Source organism: Nerophis lumbriciformis, linkage group LG28 (assembly GCF_033978685.3).
Source record: "Nerophis lumbriciformis linkage group LG28, RoL_Nlum_v2.1, whole genome shotgun sequence".
Taxonomy (NCBI): domain Eukaryota; kingdom Metazoa; phylum Chordata; class Actinopteri; order Syngnathiformes; family Syngnathidae; genus Nerophis; species Nerophis lumbriciformis.
Window position 1 is genome coordinate 34,753,071 of NC_084575.2, and position 14,574 is coordinate 34,767,644.

General features: G+C 43.4%; 1 protein-coding gene across 3 annotated transcripts in view; it reads left to right on the forward strand.

The window, feature by feature from the left end:
* Positions 1 to 1,648: 1,648 nt before the first annotated feature.
* LOC133571077 (receptor-type tyrosine-protein phosphatase-like N) overlaps positions 1,649 to 14,574 on the forward strand; it is a 53,739-nt gene continuing 40,813 nt past the window's right edge. The window contains exon 1 of one of the 3 annotated variants that reach the window (XM_061924121.1): positions 1,649 to 1,952. In XM_061924121.1, the coding sequence (XP_061780105.1) occupies positions 1,721 to 1,952 (232 nt within the window). In that variant the 5' untranslated portion in view covers positions 1,649 to 1,720. The remainder of the gene's footprint in view (positions 1,953 to 14,574) is intronic. The other 2 variants (XM_061924120.1, XM_061924122.2) reach the window with 2 other exon arrangements.

Genomic DNA, 14,574 nt, shown 5'->3' on the forward strand with positions numbered 1-14,574 from the left:
GGGTTTCACTATGTAAAGCACTTTAAATCACGAGAGAAAAGCGCTATATAAATATAATTCACTTCACTTCACTTCACTAGTGGTGTAATGTATCATCTGTCATCAGGGCCGGCCCGTGGCATAGGCCGTATAGGCAAATGCTAAGGGCGCCGTCCATCAGGGGGCGCCACGCCAGTGCCACAAATGTTGGAGAAAAAAAAAAGAAGTTGGTACTATTATTTCTAAATACAAAAAAATAATCCCACGTTAATTAAAATGCAAAGTAAAGCCTATTTAATAGAAATATTAAATAAATAATATTATTTGTTACAACATTACGCCTCCCCCCCCCACCCCCCCCCCCCCCCCCCCCCCCCCCGCACGGTGCGCCCCCTCCCTTCCCGTATCATGACTCTTTTTGGACGTCACCACATCAAAAAATCAACACAAGATGTCAAAACGGCCAAAACTGTCAGGTGCCCAGGGAAGAAAAAAGAGAAAAGAAGAGGAGGAGAAATGAGAAAAGACAGAGGTAGCAAGTAGGTAACGTTAGCCTACATGAAATTATTTGTCTGTTACAGAATGTGATAGTAACCTGGCTTTTTAGCATTAAGCTAATGTTACATGACTCGGCAATTGCTAATCAATAAATAGCTAATTCTGTTTTAACGTCGGGTTAATATTGTGGAGGGGGCTAAATTGTTATGGAAAATAATAATGTAACGTTAGGTAATTACAGTACTCCCACCTTACATTCCTCAGGGACATTTGTATTAGATCTTTTAAGCAGGTGTTTTTTGTTTACATTGTTATTGCCTTCTGGTTAGCTAATGTTTGCCCTGCAGGTAATAGTCACTTTTCCACCCCTTTATATATTAGGTATAGTTGTAAGTAAAAAAAAAAAGAAAAAAGGTCAAAGACAAAGCTATTCGGGTTCTTGTGAGTATATACACTTCACTGCCGATGTGGGGGGGCGCCACCTAAAATCTTGCCTAGGGCGCCAGATAGATTAGGGCCGGGCCTGAGTTAAACAATATAAAAACAGTTACATAGAAACTAGTAATTAATGAAAATGAGTCAAATTAACTGTTAAAGGTTAGTACTATTAGTGGACCAGCACAATCATGTGTGCTTACGGACTGTATCCCTGCAGACTGTATTGATATATATTGATATATAATGTAGGAACCTACCAGAATATTAATAACAGAAAGAAACAACCCTTTTGTGTGAATGAGTGTAAATGGGGGAGGGAGGTTGTTTGGGTTGGTGCACTAATTGTAAGTGTATCTTGTGTTTTTTATGTTGATTTAAAAAAAAACCAAAAAAACCGATACCGATAATTTCCGATATTACCTTTTAATGCATTTATCTCTAGAAATAATCCTAAATGAAATACAATGACTTAGTTTATATTATTGTATATACTAGGTCATAAAATCAGTGTCAGTTGGGTCGGTCCACAGGTTGCCTGTAGGGATTTTTAATGTCCAGCAGATGTCAGTATTTAGTGACACAGTATCGACACAGTATCAATACAGTTTTGCAATGTGTCGAAACGCCTCATCAACCCATCACTAGAATACTATTCATCAGTTTGAGATGGGAGAGCACCACCTAGTGGTGTAATGTATCATCTGTCGAATTCATCAGTTTGAGAGGAGAGAGCACCCCCTAGTGGTGTAATGTATCATCTGTCATTGACGTATTCATCTGTCGGGGCCCGCTGGTGTTTGTGTTGATGTTCCCTTTCCCGCCAATCAGAGAGCAGCACCATCATCATCATCATCATCATCATCATCACCAGGACGAGCAGCTTCTCCTCCGCCATGTAGATCTGACAGACGGCTCTCTTCCCCTTCTTGCTCCGGACCCTCTCCGGTGTACCATGACGTCTCGGCGGCTGTGGGCGGCGGTGTGTCTCCTCCTCCTCCTCGCCTCGTCCTGCCGCCTCACGGAGGCTGCCGGACACGGTAAGACCCTCTTCTTCCTCGCACTCATTAAGACCCTCTTCTTCCTCGCACTCAATAGCTCCTTGGGCGCCAGTAAATGTGTCGCACCTACACGTTTTGAACACTCAAGAGGATTAATGAGCACTTTCTTTCATCCGTAAGAGTTGTTGTGAAGGGTGGAATACAAATTGTGGCGTTTATCATTTCCTGCTGACGCGTATGTACCTGCTTTAATGATGTGTTCAGGGACACCATAGGGAGGGGACATACAGAAGTATGTACCTGCTTTAATGATGTGTTCAGGGACACCATAGGGAGGGGACATACAGAAGTATGTACCTGCTTTAATGATGTGTTCAGGGACATACAGAAGTATGTACCTGCTTTAATGTTGTGTTCAGGGACATACAGAAGTATGTACCTGCTTTAATGTTGTGTTCAGGGACACCATAGGGAGGGGACATACAGAAGTACAGGTAAAAGCCAGTAAATTAGAATATTTTGAAAAACTTGATTTATTTCAGTAATTGCATTCAAAAGGTGTAACTTGTACATTATATTTATTCATTGCACACAGACTGATGCATTCAAATGTTTATTTCATTTAATGTTGATGATTTGAAGTGGCAACAAATGAAAATCCAAAATTCCGTGTGTCACAAAATTAGAATATTACTTAAGGCTAATACAAAAAAGGGATTTTTAGAAATGTTGGCCAACTGAAAAGTATGAAAATGAAAAATATGAGCATGTACAATACTCAATACTTGGTTGGAGCTCCTTTTGCCTCAATTACTGCGTTAATGCGGCGTGGCATGGAGTCGATGAGTTTCTGCCACTGCTCAGGTGTTATGAGAGCCCAGGTTGCTCTGATAGTGGCCTTCAACTCTTCTGCGTTTTTGGGTCTGGCATTCTGCATCTTCCTTTTCACAATACCCCACAGATTTTCTATGGGGCTAAGGTCAGGGGAGTTGGCGGGCCAATTTAGAACAGAAATACCATGGTCCGTAAACCAGGCACGGGTAGATTTTGCGCTGTGTGCAGGCGCCAAGTCCTGTTGGAACTTGAAATCTCCATCTCCATAGAGCAGGTCAGCAGCAGGAAGCATGAAGTGCTCTAAAACTTGCTGGTAGACGGCTGCGTTGACCCTGGATCTCAGGAAACAGAGTGGACCGACACCAGCAGATGACATGGCACCCCAAACCATCACTGATGGTGGAAACTTTACACTAGACTTCAGGCAACGTGGATCCTGTGCCTCTCCTGTCTTCCTCCAGACTCTGGGACCTCGATTTCCAAAGGAAATGCAAAATTTGCATGGTTGGGTGATGGTTTGGGGTGCCATGTCATCTGCTGGTGTCGGTCCACTCTGTTTCCTGAGATCCAGGGTCAACGCAGCCGTCTACCAGCAAATTTTAGAGCACTTCATGCTTCCTGCTGCTGACCTGCTCTATGGAGATGGAGATTTCAAGTTCCAACAGGACTTGGCGCCTGCACACAGCGCAAAATCTACCCGTGCCTGGTTTACGGACCATGGTATTTCTGTTCTAAATTGGCCCGCCAACTCCCCTGACCTTAGCCCCATAGAAAATCTGTGGGGTATTGTGAAAAGGAAGATGCAGAATGCCAGACCCAAAAACGCAGAAGAGTTGAAGGCCACTATCAGAGCAACCTGGGCTCTCATAACACCTGAGCAGTGGCAGAAACTCATCGACTCCATGCCACGCCGCATTAACGCAGTAATTGAGGCAAAAGGAGCTCCAACCAAGTATTGAGTATTGTACATGCTCATATTTTTCATTTTCATACTTTTCAGTTGGCCAACATTTCTAAAAATCCCTTTTTTGTATTAGCCTTAAGTAATATTCTAATTTTGTGACACACGGAATTTTGGATTTTCATTTGTTGCCACTTCAAATCATCAAAATTAAATGAAATAAACATTTGAATGCATCAGTCTGTGTGCAATGAATAAATATAATGTACAAGTTACACCTTTTGAATGCAATTACTGAAATAAATCAAGTTTTTCAAAATATTCTAATTTACTGGCTTTTACCTGTATGTACCTGCTTTAATGATGTGTTCAGGGACACCATAGGGAGGGGACATACAGAAGTATGTACCTGCTTTAATGATGTGTTCAGGGACACCATAGGGAGGGGACATACAGAAGTATGTACCTGCTTTAATGATGTGTTCAGGGACACCATAGGGAGGGGACATACAGAAGTATGTAGCTGCTTTAATGATGTGTTCAGGGACACCATAGGGAGGGGACATACAGAAGTGTGTACCTGCTTTAATGATGTGTTCAGGGACACCATAGGGAGGGGACATACAGAAGTATGTACCTGCTTTAATGATGTGTTCAGGGACACCATAGGGAGGGGACATACAGAAGTTTGTACCTGCTTTAATGATGTGTTCAGGGACACCATAGGGAGGGGACATACAGAAGTTTGTACCTGCTTTAATGATGTGTTCAGGGACACCATAGGGAGGGGACATACAGAAGTATGTACCTGCTTTAATGATGTGTTCAGGGACACCATAGGGAGGGGACATACAGAAGTATGTACCTGCTTTAATGATGTGTTCATGGACACTACAGGGACACCACAGGGCATACTTGCCAACCCTCCCAGATTTTCCGGGAGACTCCCGAAATTCAGCGCCTCTCCCGAAAACCTCCCGGGACAAATTTTCTCCCGAAAAACTCCCGAAATTCAGGCGGACCTGAGTGACGTGTTGACAACACACAACAACAGTGTCTACCGTAAAGCAGTTCGTCTGCCGTAAACAGCAATGTTGTGACACTTTTAAACAGGACAATACTGCCATCTACTGTACATGCATATGTGACCCACCCATAATGTGTCACATTTTTGTGTTGATTTATTTATTTTATTTTGTGGTTTGAATTCGTTTTTGGAGCTGTCATTCCACATTTATCAGTATTCACATTGGTCAGTAGGGCGTTTCTTCCCAATTGAATGCTATCACCTGCAGACCGGAAGTGTCTTGTCATTCTGATGAGCGCGACCAGTCTGTGAACAATTGAAACGTCCTGTGTGCTTTTTCCTCCTGTATAACAGGTTAGTTTTGGTGAATCAACTCACTGAATAATATCCATGTGATCTTTATAAGTTTAAGTACACATTCTGATGGTGGAGCCTAACTCTAAAGTGTTTGTGAGTTGTAGTTTGTAAATGAACACTGAAATTCAAGTATTTATTTTATTTATAAATATATATATATATATATATATATAGCTAGAATTCACTGAAAGTCAAGTATTTCTTATATATATATATATATATATATCTTAACCACGCCCCCCGCCCCACCCCCGACCACGCCCCCGCCCCCACCTCCCGAAATCGGAGGTCTCAAGGTTGGCAAGTATGCCACAGGGACACCATAGGGAGGGGACATACAGAAGTATGTACCTGCTTTAATGATGTGTTCAGGGACACCATAGGGAGGGGACATACAGAAGTATGTACCTGCTTTAATGATGTGTTCATGGACACCATAGGGAGGGGACATACAGAAGTTTGTACCTGCTTTAATGATGTGTTCATGGACACCATAGGGAGGGGACATACAGAAGTATGTACCTGCTTTAATGATGTGTTCATGGACACCATATGGAGGGGACATACAGAAGTATGTACCTGCTTTAATGATGTGTTCATGGACACCATAGGGAGGGGACATACAGAAGTATGTACCTGCTTTAATGATGTGTTCATGGACACCATAGGGAGGGGACATACAGAAGTATGTACCTGCTTTAATGATGTGTTCATGGACACCATAGGGAGGGGACATACAGAAGTATGTACCTGCTTTAATGATGTGTTCAGGGACACCATAGGGAGGGGACATACTGAAGTATGTACCTGCTTTAATGATGTGTTCATGGACACCATAGGGAGGGGACATACAGAAGTATGTACCTGCTTTAATGATGTGTTCAGGGACACCATAGGGAGGGGACATACAGAAGTATGTACCTGCTTTAATGATGTGTTCATGGACACCATAGGGAGGGGACATACAGAAGTTTGTACCTGCTTTAATGATGTGTTCAGGGACACCATAGGGAGGGGACATACAGAAGTATGTACCTGCTTTAATGATGTGTTCAGGGACACCATAGGGAGGGGACATACAGAAGTATGTACCTGCTTTAATGATGTGTTCAGGGACACCATAGAGAGGGGACATGCAGAAGGATGTACCTGCTTTAATGATGTGTTCATGGACACCATAGAGAGGGGACATGCAGAAGGATGTACCTGTTTTAATGATGTGTTCAGGGACACCATAGGGAAGGGAAATACAGAAGGATGTACCTGCTTTAATGATGTGTTCAGGGACACCATAGGGAAGGGAAATACAGAAGTATGTACCTGCTTTAATGATGTGTTCAGGGACACCATAGGGAGGGGACATACAGAAGTATGTACCTGCTTTAATGATGTGTTCAGGGACACCATAGGGAGGGGACATACAGAAGTATGTACCTGCTTTAATGATGTGTTCAGGGACACCATAGGGAGGGGACATACAGAAGTTTGTACCTGCTTTAATGATGTGTTCATGGACACCATAGGGAGGGGACATACAGAAGTATGTACCTGCTTTAATGATGTGTTCAGGGACACCATAGGGAGGGGACATACAGAAGTATGTACCTGCTTTAATGATGTGTTCATGGACACCATAGGGAGGGGACATACAGAAGTATGTTCCAAATTCCAAGCTGCTGTTTTGAGGCATGTTAAAAAAAATAATGCACTTTGTGACTTCAATAACAAATATGGCAGTGCCATGTTAGCATTTTTTTTCCATAACTTGAGTTGATTTATTTTGGGAAAACTTTGTTACATTGTTTATTGCATCCAGCGGGGCATCACAACAAAATTAGGCATAATAATGTGTTAATTCCACCACTGTATATATCGGTATCGGTAATTAAGAGTTGGACAATATCAGAATATCGGATATCGGCAAAAAAGCCATTATCGGACATCTCTATTTTTATTGTAATATGTTCAGAATGTGTTTGTTCTATTTTTGGCCAAAGTCAGACAAAGAAAACCATCCGAAGTTGTCTTTATTTTTTACTTTTAATGCCATGATTTGAATAGTCCTCACATTTTCCTCCATGTGGCCCCTGAGATAAAATGACTTTGACACCCCTGAACTAAATCTAGTCCAGCGCTTGCAATTTATCATTTAAAAAAAGCGAGAGAAGAAGAAAAAGTAAGTGGGCGTATATTGCAATCGTCATTTGGGCCTCGAGGAACTCGGTACACACTTCAGTATACTTATTCAAATATACTCATGGAAATATTCCTTTTGAGACGCGGCCCTGCAGATATCAGAATAAGAGGGCGCTTTTTCAACAGTTCCAGTATTTTGTTCCACCTCTCTGTGAGGTTTGGTTTCATCGTTCTCATCGATGTTGAGGTTTTAAATGGCAGGAAGCAGCCGCAAGCCTCGTTGAGTGAAAGATCTTCATGGTGGAAGTGTGGTCCATTAGAGGGGGAGGCAGTATTATGTGTGTGTGTTCGTTAAAGAACAATGACGCTAACACAGCTATGTAGTCACAGAAACTGCACTGAAGTCCAAAGGTCAGGTGCAGTGCTGAGGCGACGAGGCTTGTAACCTTGTCGCTCGGCAACATCACCATCACCATCCCGCCTCCTACGCTGCATCATCAGCATCTCATCACATTTGACTGGTCAATGTAAAAATGTTACCAACAAGTCAGCTCTTCGTAAGATCCCTTGAATGTATATCACTAGAGATCTTTGACGGTATCAGCTTTCATTCTTGTGGAGCTGTAGAAAAAGGAGATATTGGAACCGACATGGCGGGAGGAGGTGGAGGTGCGTGGGTGGGTGGAGGGGAGATTATTCATCCTGGAGAAGCGTTCTCATCTACGTTCAACCATTCCTCCAGTCATGACGTCAGTGTGACACCAACAAGATTCCTTATAAATCATCTGGAAGATATTGTTTCATTTTTTCCAGCTTTCACCGACAGTCCACATTAGTCACGTCAAACAGGTGTAAATCACCATGATTTACACCTGAATGTTCAGAAAAACGTTGCTGTTTGCCACTTTGCTGGATTATGAAAGGTCAACTAGAACACATGGATTAGCATGGAGCTCACGTAACACATTGGCTGGGTCTCAAATAGAGTAGCAATCAGAATCAGAATCAGAATAGTTTTTATTGCCATTGTTTGAGAACGGGTTCACAAACTAGGAATTTTACTTGGCTCAATCATGCAACATAAAAGACATATAACACAGAATAGAATAACATGAACTGCTTTCGATACCGTCGATCATAATATTTTATTAGAGCGTATCAAAACACGTATTGGTATGTCAGACTTAGCTTTGTCGTGGTTTCACTCTTATCTTACTGACAGGATGCAGTGCGTCTCCCATAACAATGTGACCTCGGACTATGTTAAGGTAACGTGCGGAGTCCCCCAGGGTTCGGTTCTTGGCCCTGCACTCTGTAGTAATTACATGCTGCCGCTAGGCGACATCATACGCAAATACGGTGTTAGCTTTCATTGTTATGCTGATGACAGCCAACTCTACATGCCCCTAAAGCTGACCAACACGCCGGATTGTAGTCAGCTGGAGGCGTGTCTTAACGAAATTAAACAATGGATGTCCGCTAACTTCTTGCAACTCAACACTAAGAAAACGGAAATGCTGATTATCGGTCCAGCTAAACACCGACATTTATTTGATAATACCACCTTAACATTTGACAACCAAACAATTACACAAAGCGACTCAGTAAAGAATCTGGGTATTATCTTCCACCCAACTCTCTCCTTTGAGTCACACATTAAGAGTGTTACTAAAACGGCCTTCTTTCATCTCCGTAATATCGCTAAAATACGTTCTATTTTATCCACTAGCGACGCTGAGATCATTATTCATGCGTTCGTTACGTCTCGTCTCGATTACTGTAACGTTTTATTTTCGGGTCTCCCTATGTCTAGCATTAAAAGATTACAATTGGTACAAAATGCAGCTGCTAGACTTTTGACAAGAACAAGAAAGTTTGATCATATTACGCCTATATTGGCTCACCTGCACTGGCTTCCTGTGCACTTAAGATGTGACTTTAAGGTTTTACTACTTACGTATAAAATACTACACGGTCTAGCTCCAGCCTATCTTGCCGATTGTATTGTACCATATGTCCCGGCAAGAAATCTGCGTTCAAAGAACTCCGGCTTATTAGTGATTCCCAGAGCCCAAAAAAAGTCTGTGATTGATTGATTGAACTGTAACTGAGCTATCAGATCTTGTTATTTTTCATGTGCCTGATGGCCAAGGGGAAAAAACTGTTCAGGTGGTGGGAGGTGTGGGTCTGGATGGACCGTAGTCTCCTGCCTGAGGGGAGAATAGTTTGTGTCCAGGGTGAGAAGAGTCAGCTGTGATCCCACCCACATGCATCCTGGTCCTAGAGGAGAACAGGTCCTGGAGGGATGGGAGTTTGCAGCCAATGACCTTCTCAGCAGCACGTACCATGTGCTGCGGTCCATGTTTGTCCCGGACTGTGGTGCCGGGGAACCACACGGTGATGTAGGGATGGACTCAATGATGGTTGAGTAGAACTGCACCAGCATCTCGGTCGGCACCTTAAGTTTCCTCAGCTGCCGCAGGAACTACATCCTCTGCTGGGCCTTCTTGATGAGGGAGCTGATGGTCGGCTCCCACTTGAGGTCCCGGGTGATGGTGGTGACCAAGAAACGGGGGTGGGAGAGTCAATCAGGGTGAGAGGGGATGGTGGGGCTGTGACTTTCCTGAAGTCCATGATCATCTCCACTGTTTTCTGGGCGTTCAGCTCCAGGTTGTTGAGGCTGCACCAGGACGCCAGCCGGTCTCGACGCCATCTGAGATGAGCCTGATGAGGGTAGTGTCGTCCGCAAACTTGAGCAGCTTTACCGACTGGTGACTGGAGGTGCAGCAGTTTGTATACAGGGAGAAGAGCCCGGGGGAAAGTACACAGCCCTGAGGAGTACCAGTGTTCTGAGACAATCTTCCCCAGCCGCACGTGCTGTCTCCGGTCTGTCAGGAAGTCATTGATCCAACTGCAGAGGGAGTTGGACACGCTGAGCTGGTAGACCTCAGTAATCGCAATATGTTGGCTATGTAATTACAACAGTGTAGTGCGTTTAAACACAATCTTTGTGTTATTGTTAGGTATTCATATTACTATTTCTCATTGTGTGAATGCTCCAAAGACTATGGTTTTCTACAGCAAAGTTCATCTATTTATTCTTCTTATCCACATTTTGGCGTGCCCTACCTTCCACATTTTTCACCCGCTTCAAAGCGTTCCAACTTCAAACTGTTCAGCCTCTTCGGGAATCGCGGGCTTTCCCATGACAAATTCCCAAAAATTTCCAGATTTCCCAGTATCCATCCATCCATCCAGCCATCTTCTTCCGCTTATCCGAGGTCGGGTCGCGGGGGCAGCAGCCTAAGCAGAGAAGCCCAGACTTCCCTCTCCCCAGCCACTTCGTCCAGCTCTTCCTGTGGGACCCCGAGGCGTTCCCAGGTCAGCCGGGAGACATAAGTCTTCCCAACGTGTCCTGGGTCTTCCCCGCGGCCTCCTACCGGTCGGACGTGCCCTAAACACCTCCCTAGGGAGGCGTTCGGGTGGCATCCTGACCAGATGCCCGAACCACCTCATCTGGCTCCTCTCGATGTGGAGGAGCAGTGGCTTTATTTTGAGCTCCCCCCGAATGGCAGACCTTCTCACCCTATCTCTAAGGGAGAGACCCGCCACCCGGCGGAGGAAACTCATTTGGGCCGCTTGTACCCGTGATCTTGTCCTTTCGGTCATAACCCAAAGCTCATGACCATAGGTGAGGATGGGAACGTAGATTGACCGGTAAATTGAGAGCTTTGCCTTCCGGCTCAGCTCCTTCTTCACCACAACGGATCGATACAGCGTCCGCATTACTGAAGACGCCGCACCGATCCGCCTGTCGATCTCACCATCCACTCTTCCCTCACTCGTGAACAAGACTCCAAGGTACTTGAACTCCTCCACTTGGGGCAAGATCTCCTCCCCAACCCGGAGATGGCACTCCACCTTTTTCCGGGCGAGAACCATGGACTCGGACTTGGAGGTGCTGATTCTCATCCCAGTCGCTTCACACTCTGCTGCGAACCGATCCAGTGAGAGCTGAAGATCCTGGCCAGATGAAGCCATCAGGACCACATCATCTGCAAAAAGCAGAGACCTAATCCTGCAGCCACCAAACCAGATCCCCTCAACGCCTTGACTGCGCCTAGAAATTCTGTCCATAAAAGTTATGAACAGAATCGATTTCCCAGTATTTCAGGTTTTCCGGGAACATTTTTCCCATTCAAAATGAATTGGCCATTTTTCAAACTTCCACCATTTCTACGATTCAAACCATTCCACCTTCAACACATTCCACTCATTCTGCACATTCAAACTATCATTTTTCCGAGTTCAAAAAAATTCCAGGCATTCCCAGAATTCCCGTTCTGGCGACCTTTTCTTCCACATTTTTAAACCATTCCACCGTCAAAACATTCCTCCTAATCAGGACCAAAAACGAAGTTGTTCTTTGAACTGCAAAAATTCCCGGTTTTATCGAAATTCCCGGAATTCCAAAATACTATTTCTCAATTAAAAATGTTACTACTTCAACATTTCTCGACCAATTTGAAAAATTCCAACACCAACCAAACTCATTCCGAACATTCACATTGTTTAGCACTTTCAAAAAAAATTCCAGCTTTTCCCAAAATTCCCAAATCGTAATGATTTTCCCCTTGAAATGAATGGGACATTTTTCCAAGTTGCACATTTTTCAACCTATTCAAACAATTCCAACATCAACACATTCCACCCATCCTGGACGTTCAAACTAACACTTTCCCAAGTTCCAAACCAAATTCCGGTTTTCATGGAAATTCAAACTCTTCAACGTTCAAACCATTCCAACATTCAAACTATTCTTACATTCATACTACATCCTGTCAGCATTTCAGTTCAACTTCAGCATTGGGGCGTTCACACGCAATTTCTTCAGGAATTGCATCCTCTAGTTACCTCTAGGGCTGGGCGATATGGCCTTTTATTAATATGTGGATATGTTTAGTCCATGTCACCATACACCATATATATGTGGATATCTTCCCGCTTGAAGCCAAACCACCGCCAGACGATGGACCCCCTGCTGTTTTTGTTGGAAAATTAATTTTTCCTTCATTTGTTACCAGATTGGCACCTTCTTTCTCTCGTATTACCACTCGCACCACACCGCTAGCATCACAGCTAACGTTACCCATTGCCGCTACCTCTCTGCTCCGCGAGGGTGTATGACGTTGCACGCGCGACAGTATGTGACGTATGTAAGAAGGTGCGCTTGTTTTATGTCTCTGTGAGAAGGAGAGACAAGAAAGAGTGAGAAGAGCCTGTAGTGTAATGCCCGCTGCGGGAGAATGTATACTCCAATATCACCATATAGTCATTTTCTATATCGCACAGAGACAAACCTGCGATATATCCAGTATATTCCATACATCACCCAGCCCTAGTTACTTCATTTCTGTTTTGATACTTTTTTAAACTGTTCACTGTTCTTGTTGTTCATTTTATTTCTCTGATGTTCCGCGGGCCCACAGAAAAACAATGACCGCCTTGAGTCGTATGGTTTTTTTTGTATTTTACCGGGAAGTCAAAGTGTTACCAAATGACTCAAGAGTGCTTATTAGCACTGTTGCTAGTCATGACTCCCGCTAGTCAAAGGCTGGAATGCACACTTGTAGCCAGGGCTTGTGGAGGTGCCCTGCATGTCTGGATTTACACTCCTGTGGCGAATACTTAGTCTTTCCTGACTGCTTGTATTAGATCAAAAAGATGAATGCACGACACAAGAAACTTTGTCTTTCACTTTTAATGCGTGGGAATTCGGTACTAAATCGAATTGAAAAATCTATATACGAATACGATTACCTTAACAGCCCTGAATACTTGCTAAATATAGTGTTATATTGCAAAGTTAGGAACACTCAAACCGCTTGCAATGTCCTTTCATTCTCTAACAGACCAGGGCTCTCATCTATTAAGAGGCTCACCAGAAATCATAAACATCTGTTAGTACACTATTTACATTGTACACCAATGATTGTAGGACTGTGCACCCTAACAATTATATGGTGAAATTTGCGGACGATACCGTGCTCCTAAGCCTTCTACACAAGGATACGGACCCCTCTGTGTACCAAGACGAGATAGACCTATTTATTAGGTGGTGTGACACTAACCATCTTATTTTAAATGTGACCAAGACACAGGAAATGGTTTTGGATCCGAGGAAAGTGACTGACCATGAGCCAGTGGTCATCAAAAATCAGGAAATCACCCAGGTATCCTCATATAAATATTTAGGGGTTCATATTGATAATCTTCTCTGCTGGAAGACACATATTGACAAACTGTGCAATAGACTGCAACAGAGGCTATATTTTTTGCGAAGATTAAGATTGTACGGCGTAAGCAGCCACATCATGATGATTTTCTACCGTGCCATTGTAGAGAGCATCATTAGATACGGGATCACCTCATGGTTTGGCAACCTAACCGTTAAGCTAAAAAGCAAACTGGCCGGCATGCATAAAACGGCATTGAAAATCGTAGGGAGGAAAGAATATGAGCCTATACAGAGCATCTATGAGCAGGCAGTTAGGAAAAAAGCTAAGAAAATTATTTGCAACTCACAACACCCACTCTTTCCTGAATATGGAACCCTGCCATCAGGGAGAAGACTCCGGGTCCCACTATGCAAATCTAACCGCCTTAAATTATCATTTGTCCCAGCCTCCATTAAGCTGACCAACAATGTGCAATAGAATTTTAATACATAGGTTAGCACTTTTTTAGCACACAGCACTTTAGCACATAGCACTTTAGAACTAAGCACTTTAGCACACAGCACTTTATCCATGAGCTCTAGTGCAATGCACATTGGTACTTTATCTTTATCTCCATACTGTAGATTTTATGCCTACATCAAAGTGCCACCTATGTCTATCAAGCTCCATGTTCTGATGTTTAAATGTTAGTTGTATGGTTGTGGTTGTGTCTGTGCTTGTGTTTTTGTTCTGTTGTTTTTGGGTATGTTAAGAAAGCAATGATGCACTGTGCCCAAGACAAATTTCCCCGCGGGGACAACAAAGTTGAACCTTGAACCTTGAACCTTGAGTACCAGAAGGTTCAAACAAGTTGCACACCTTTTTCCACTTTAAGCACATTGGAGAATAGTAGGGGTGTAACGGTACACAAACATTTTGGTTCGGTACGTACATCGGTTTAGAGGTCACGGTTCGGTTCATTTTTGGTACAGTAAGAAAACAACAAAATATAAATTATTTGGTTATTTATTTACCAAATGTGTAAACAATGGCATAACATACATATACACACAGGGTCCATTGCCAGGGTTCATGTGGTCAACATATATCAAATAAAAACTAAATAAGATAAGGCTCAGAATGGTTTCTTAACAAAACCTTTCTACATATAAAGTGCTTTTTTGATTG